The sequence below is a fragment of the Lipotes vexillifer genome, unplaced genomic scaffold (assembly GCF_000442215.2).
Source record: "Lipotes vexillifer unplaced genomic scaffold, Lipotes_vexillifer_v1.1 scaffold512, whole genome shotgun sequence".
NCBI classification, from domain to species: Eukaryota; Metazoa; Chordata; class Mammalia; order Artiodactyla; family Lipotidae; genus Lipotes; species Lipotes vexillifer.
The window spans coordinates 1,670,342-1,677,770 of NW_006787695.1; the positions used below are offsets into that span (position 1 = coordinate 1,670,342).

The 7,429-nt window shown below is 52.3% G+C and overlaps 1 protein-coding gene across 1 annotated transcript in view; it reads right to left on the minus strand.

The window, feature by feature from the left end:
• Positions 1–7,429, minus strand: part of ASMT (acetylserotonin O-methyltransferase) — a 49,194-nt gene that overhangs the window by 24,154 nt on the left and 17,611 nt on the right. Inside the window, exons 7-9 of the mRNA XM_007460501.1 lie at positions 5,930–6,013; positions 5,301–5,476; positions 1,864–2,023 (exon numbers count right to left, since the gene is read on the minus strand). Of these exons, the coding sequence (XP_007460563.1) occupies positions 1,864–2,023; positions 5,301–5,476; positions 5,930–6,013 (420 nt within the window). The remainder of the gene's footprint in view (positions 1–1,863; positions 2,024–5,300; positions 5,477–5,929; positions 6,014–7,429) is intronic.

Sequence of the window (7,429 nt, forward strand, 5' to 3'; positions counted from 1 at the left end):
GGTCCCTCCCCAGGCCACGGAGCTGGACCAACGCTGGGGAGCACAGTCTGGGACCAGCAGCTGGCTTTCCATCGTCTTCTGAAGGCCTTTCCAATACCTGTTTCTCTTCCTACCCCCAAGGAGACAGCGGGACCCTCCCAGAGCCCTCAGCTCAGGAGGACTCTTAAGAAATCTACGCACCCCTAAGAGCCGGTCCTGTCGTTACAGCCACGAGTATCGGGGAAGCTGCAGTGTGACCACATCCTAACCCAGTCTCCCTAGCCCGGCACTGTGGGCATCGGGGGCTGCTGGGCCACTCTCTGATGTGGGGTACCCTGTGCACTGTGGGGTGTTGGGCAGCATCCCTGGTACCCAGTCACCAGCTGCCAGCAGCATCCTCCAGTCCAGCGTGACAGCCCAAGATGCCTCCAGACACTGCCAGGTGTGTCCCCAACGGGGGGCGGGGGGCAAAATCACCCCAGCTGAGAAGCATTGGTTGGACGTATTCAAAGAATCACAGGGCATTTAAGACAAACTTTAGAGATTACCCAGCCCCGTCTGTTAAATTTGAAGGGTGAGGGTGCAGAGAGGGTAGGTGACGTGCCCGAGGTCAGCTTCCTGCTGGCTAGAAATTCTGGACCTGCAAAGCCATGCTCCTCTGCTTCCGAGGGCTGCCCCTGGCTTCAGCATCATAGATGGCTGCTTCCCTTGCAGAGTTCTGGCCATCCAGAGAAATATGCAAACCGGCAGGTGCTGTGTCTGGATCTCAGACACAAGGGGGGTGAGCGGCAAGGTGACCGTGGATGCTGTGGGCAGCGGCCCCGGTGCCAGGTCCCTCCTGGGTGTGGCTTCACCCAGGAAACCGGCGGCTTTATTTATTTATTTTTGTAATTTTTTTTTTGTTTGTTTTAAAAAATTATAAATCAGCTCTCCTACAAGAGCTGGGGAGAAATATGTGTGAGGGGGTCAGATTACAAGCTAGACTTCTCTGCATGGACCTTTCATCAGCATTTGGTTTTCGAGTCATGCAAATGTGTTAGTCCTCCAAGAATTAACACATAAAAAGCGAAGGCAAGGCCTAAACACTGGAAGCAAACCAAAGACCACGAGCCGATCGGCGACGTCACCTCCGGCCGACAACCGTAGTTTCTGTGACCGTGGACGCACCAATTCGTGGATATTCTAAACAGAAGAACTGCAGACAAGCCACAGCACCGCCTGGCAGTTCTCTTGTTTGCAGTAACCTTGGTTTTGCTCCTTTGGAATGACGTCATGTACAGATCAGGACAGGCAAACAAGTACTATTGATGATCTTAGGAGCATGGCTCCGGGTGTAGGACACCACAAAAGGACGGCGTTAGAAACACTGAGTAACTGCCCGGTAACGTCGCTATGGATGGAAATGTAAATAATTCAGCGTGTTCAATCCATTTCCTAGCTCTCTCCACGGAAGGGGTCTAGAAACACTGCCCTCCCAGCAATGGCAACTCCGCCTCTGAAAATGATTCCCCACCAACAGAACCACAGTTTCTGGGGAAAATGGACGATTCTGGAGAGGGAGAAGGAATTCAAAAGCCTGAGACACGGTGATGTCCCGGAAGCAAGGAAACCTTCAGCGGTCGGCTGGGACTGTGACCTCATCACACACAGAGGCTGTGCCCACGCCCTCGTGGACCCTCAGCATGGTGACCTCACAGGACACTGTCCGCATCACACACAGCGGCTACCTCCATCTTTCATTGGGATACGCTGCAGAATGGTTATCAATGCCATTTTTTTGTCGGTTTTAATTACTGATGCGGAAGGAGAGCCATTTGGTTGGACGACTCCCCTTACCTGTGACATGAACTCAGTCCCCGGCACCCCAAGGAGAGTCTGCCAAACCTGCCCCGCGTTGACAGCACAGCGACGCCCAGCCCTACCACCTTGCAGGCTTGATAGGTTCTCACCAGCAGGTGTGAACACTTCTCATCCGTCCAGTCATGCAGGACCCTGGCCAGGATGCACAGATCCAGCTCCAGAAGGCAGTCTTTAAAGAAATCTCCTGTAACCCAGGGCGAGTGCCCTGGGGTCAGCTTGCATCTCAATCCCGTTGGACCACACCAACACCCAGCAGGGAAAGGCCACCTGTATGGACCGAGTTTTCCCCAGATCTTCCCAGCTGGTGACCTTTCAACCAGCCCCTGAACAAAAAGAAATCTCAGTGAAGACAGGACCATTCTGAATGATGTCTGGGGGCCCCTTTCCCTCCATCAGATCTGGACAATGGCTTTATTTTTATTTTATTTCCGAAGGTCCCGTGTAAACAGACAGCATCCTTTAAGCCATGGATTTCAGGAGGTCCCTGGCAATGGATCAGAAGCTCCATTCCGATGAGCCAAACTGGACCAACAAAGTCCATATGTGTTTCCCTGACTGAATAAAGATGCCCACGAGAGACTCTTACCTGTAGGTGATGGCCAACACTCAACTCTCCTACCATTTTTCCTGCAAGAAGTAACAATGTGGGAAGAGAGCTTGGATAGCCCTGAGCCGTACAGGGTTACCTCAGCTGACCTGTGTGGTCCAGACTGCAAGTTCACGGGAATTGGGGACGATGTCTTGGATGACATAGATGCTATCCCCTGGATCTCTTTCTTGTGCTGAGTATCCCAGGAAACATGGACCCCAGAATATTCCCCCATGAGACGGGGCACGGAGGAGGAGGTTCCTCCAAGTGGGTTTTCTTCCACTCAGCGAAGAAAGACAGGGGTTGTTCTTAGAAAACTACGGCCCAAGGGCCAAATTCGGTCAGGCGTCTGTTTGCCTACAGCCTGGAGAGAATGCAGAACCAGGAATGAAGGTCGACATGCCTGCACCTTCTACCAGCTGCCCTTGGGGACCAATCGCAGACACCCAACCTCAATGGGGTAGCAGCACGTAATACAGTATAGTTCACTTAATTCCCCCAACCTCCAAAGGCTGCATCCTCACCCCATTTTCCAAATGAGGCACCAAAGTAACGCTGATCGTGTATCTCCAAGTAGGAGGAAGACTCCCCAGGGGTGGGACGAGGGTTAAGATCAGGGTGAGGCACTGCCTCTGCGCACAAAATTTAAGGGGCCCCAAAACTTGGTCATTGAGATTCAATATATTTTAACACAGTGGCTTTAGAAATCAACATTAAGGACTTCCCTGGTGGCGCAGTGGTTAAGAATCCGCCTGCCAATGCAGGGGACACGGGTTCGAGCCCTGAGCCGGGAAGATCCCACATGCCAGGGAGCAACTAAGCCCATGCGCCGTAACTACTGAGCCTGCGCTCTAGAGCCCGCGAGCCACAACGACTGAGCCTGCAAGCCACAACTACTGAAGCCCACGCGCCTAGAGCCCGTGCTCCGTAACAAGAGAAGCCACCGCAATGAGAAGCCCGCGCACCGCAACGAAGAGTAGCCCCTGCTCGCCACAACTAGAGAAAGCCCGTGCGCAGCAACGAAGACCCAGCGCTGTCAAAAATAAATAAAAATTAAAAAGAATTTTTTTAAATCAGCATTAAGCCCCCCACAGCCCCCCAACAAATTCCTGATGGTCAAAATTTCAGAATTCTAAATATTTATTTTTATTTATTTATTCATTTAGGCTGCACCGGGCCTTAGTTGCAGCACGCAGGATCTTTAGTTGTGGCGCGCAGACTTCTTAGTTGCAGCATGCATGTGGGGTCTAGTTCCCCGACCAGGGGTCGCACCTGGGCCCCCTGCATTGGGAGTGTGGAGTCTTAGCCACTGGACCACCAGGGACGTCCCCAAATTTCAGAATTTTAAATAAAGATGGTATCCAGCCCTTCCAGGACACGATTCAGCACATTCTTGTCACCTTGAAATCAGCCTATCGGATCCAGAGTTGTTCAAAAGGAGATGATCCTTCGTCTGAATCAGTCAACATTTCGGGAGTGTCTACCCCACATCTGGCCCCAGATGCAATGCTGATGGCCTGTCCCATGAGATGCCATGAACTTGGCGGTGATTTTTTTTTTTAAAGATCTTTTGATGTAGACCATTTTATTGAATTTGTTACAATATTGATTCGGTTTTATGTTTTGGTTTTTTGGCCATGAGGCATGTGGGATCTTAGCTCCCTGACCAGGGATCGAGCCCGCACCCTCTGCATTGGAAGATGAAGTCTTAACCACTGGACCGCCAGGGAAGTCCCGTGCAAGTGATTTAAAAAAAAAAAAAACATAATAGCGAGGGACTTCCCTGGTGGTCCAGTGGTTAAGACTGCACGCTTCCACTGCAGGCGGCACGGGTTCAGTCCCTGGTCGGGGAGCTAAGATCCCACAAGCCGTATGGTGTGGCCAAAAAAAATAATAATAATCATAGTGAATTTACAGCAGATCTAAGAGTGGATGGAAATGATATCCCCACCTGGTGTTTTTCTTCTGAGCGAGCAGAAAAATAGAACCACGGAAGGCCAGTTTCCTCCATAAATGGAGGTACAGGGCATCTGCTGGTTAGACCTTAGTTCCTGGGCCAGCCCATCTCTGGGAGCCGCACCCCACGTTTCCAAAGCAAGAGGAAGTCCCTTCCAGCTCTTGGCAAAGCTGCTGTAGTCTCTGAGCCTTGGAAAGCCTGAGAAGCTTCTCAAGCTTCTGAGTCAGGAACTGAGCCCTGATCCTACCTTCAACCCATGTCATTCAGAAATGACCTGGATTTAGATAACCTGTGTGGGTGCCCTGGGGAGGCCGTAAGAAATGGCCACAGACCAGGAAATCCATCCTCCCCCATCCTGGAGACCAGACCTCTGAGGTCAAGGTGTCCCAGGGCCACGCTCCCTCCAGAGGCCCCAGGGAAGGGTCCTTCCTGCCTCTTCCAGCTTCTGGGGGCTCCAGGCGCCCCTGGGCTCGTGGCTGCATCCCTCCCGTCTCTGCCTCCATCTTCCCGGGGCTTCTCCTGTGTGTCTGTGTCTCTCCTCTTCTGTGTCTTAGAAGGACCCTGTCACTGGATGTAGGGCCACCCTCCTCCAGGGGCACCTCATCTCAGACCCTTCACTGCGTCACATCTGCAAGGACCCTATTTCCTAATAAGGTCCCATTCACAAATTCTAGGTGGACATGAATTTTGACGGGACACTGTTGAGCCCAGTACAATACCCAAGAAAGAATTAATTGCAAGAAAACAATATACCCTCCCAGAGTTTTCCATCTGTCATGCCTCACAGTTCTAGGTGGAGGGGGAGTATATTCAGAGGGTGAAGGAACCCACTCTGACCATCCACTGCCGCCTTCTCCCACGCACCCCGGGACGCATCTGTTTCCCCATGGACACAGACAGCACTTGGAAACCCACCTTCACAGAAGCCGATCCGTTCATCCTCCAGGAATGAGAAGTGCCTCTTTGCCATCTGGACCACGTCCGGGATGTCAAACACGGTGACCTGAGACCCCGGGTACAGAGACATGCACGCCTTGGCCAGAGCCCCGGAACCACCTGCAAGCGGACACAGGACGTGACAGGGTGGGGACCTGGGTGGTACCCATACTCTGGTCTCCATAGTTACAGGCTCACCTACAAGCCCTGGAATCTAGGGGGTCTTCCTGCTTGGGCCGACCTGCATGCCAACCTTCCACACAGACTCTGACCTGACTGTGTCCTCTCGTGCCGGGGCATCTGTCCACCCGAAGACAGACAACAGCCAAGCAGAGGAAGCCCTGGGCAAATGCTGGAGTGAGATGTGCCCGTGGGTCCCTGTGGGGGATATTTCCAGGGGACGCCCCAGTGAGAAACAAGGGGAGCCCTCCCAGACGCCAACGGCATGCACGTCCCAGGTCCTGGAGACCCTCCTGTCTTGTGTTTTCACGCCCAGCGGGCCCCAAGGCAGAGCAATTGCAAGTCTGCTCTTGTTTAGAGGAACCTGCTACCAGCGAACATCGCAAAGATACCCCTTGTGCACCAGAGATGATTTCCTGAAGCCTCACATCCCTATCCGAAGGGCGACCCGTGCTTTCCGTCCCTCCTCTATGGGAAGGCAGTGCTGGGTCGGGAGGTAGCTGCGGTGCCTCCTGAAACCAGACCGAGGGTTGGTGCTCACCGCTGCCGTTTTGCCCTCAACCGAGCCCCACCCCCTTATCCCGTAAGACAGGGAGGACGACCACCCACCCAGTCCTGCGTCTGTTCTGGGAGCTTCCCAGTGTCCAACGCGCAGGCGTGGCGGGCCTTCCCTCTCATCCCCGCCAGCATCACAACGGAGGAGTGACATCTGGCCCCCAGGACCCCAGTAAACTCTCCTGATCCTTGCAGGCTCGCACGGTGTTTTCCTCCACCAGGAAGGCAGCGCGAGAAGACTCTGCTCTCGGAGTTTCTGCAGACCAGCCTGCAACCTCGCCCAGAGGATTCTCACTGCTGTCTACACGGAGAACCACGTCTGTGTCCCACGCCCTCGTCCCTGGAGCCGGTGCTAGTTGGCTGCAGTGAGAGGAGCTGGGACCACGACAGCCTTCGGGAAGGGACAGAAAGATGCTCCCACTGTCCTACTGGGACATCCACCTTCTCCCTTCACTGGGTCACCGGGAACTATTGAAACCAGGGTGTCCCTGTGCACTGTTGGTGGAGATGTAAATTGACGCAGCCACTATTGAGAACAGTATGCAGGTTCCTCAGAAAACTACAAAATAGAGTTGCCATATGAACTGGCAATTCCCCTCTTGGGCACGTATCTGGAGAAAACCATAATCTGAAAAGATCCCAAGATGCACCCCCAATGTTCACTGCAGCACTGTTTCCATGCAGGACATGGCAGCAACCTAAATGTCCACTGACAGAGGAATGGATAAAGAAGATGTGGTGCATATATACAGTGGAATATTACTCAGCCATAAAAAAGAATGAAATGATGCCATCTGCAGCAACATGCTTGGACCTGGAGATGATCATACTAAGCGAAGTAAGTCAGAGAAAGACAAATACCATATGATATGACTCCTATGTGGAATCTAAAATAAGACACAAATGAACTTATGTATGAAACAGAAACAGACTCACAGACACAGAGAACAGACTAGTGGTTGCCAAGGGGGAGGTGGCTGGGAGAGGGAAGGACTGGAAGGTCAGGATTAGCAGATGCAGCCTCGTATATATAGGATGGATACACAACAAGGTCCTCCTGCAGAGCACAGGGAACTATATGCAATATCCTGGGATAAACCATCCTGGAAAAAAGTATTAAAGATTGTATAAATGTGTATAACTGAGTCGGTTTGCTGTACGGCCCACAGTCACACAACACTGTCAATCAACTGTATTTCAATAAAATTTTAAAATATAAGCATAACCCTATCAGAGCAGGTGCTTGGGACCTGCCTGGCGGTCCAGTGGTTAAGACTCCTGCACTTCTAGGGCAGGGGGCTCGGGTTCAACCCCTGGTTGGGGAGCTAAGAGCCCGCAGCGAGGCCAAAAAAAAAAAAAAAAAAAAAAAAAAA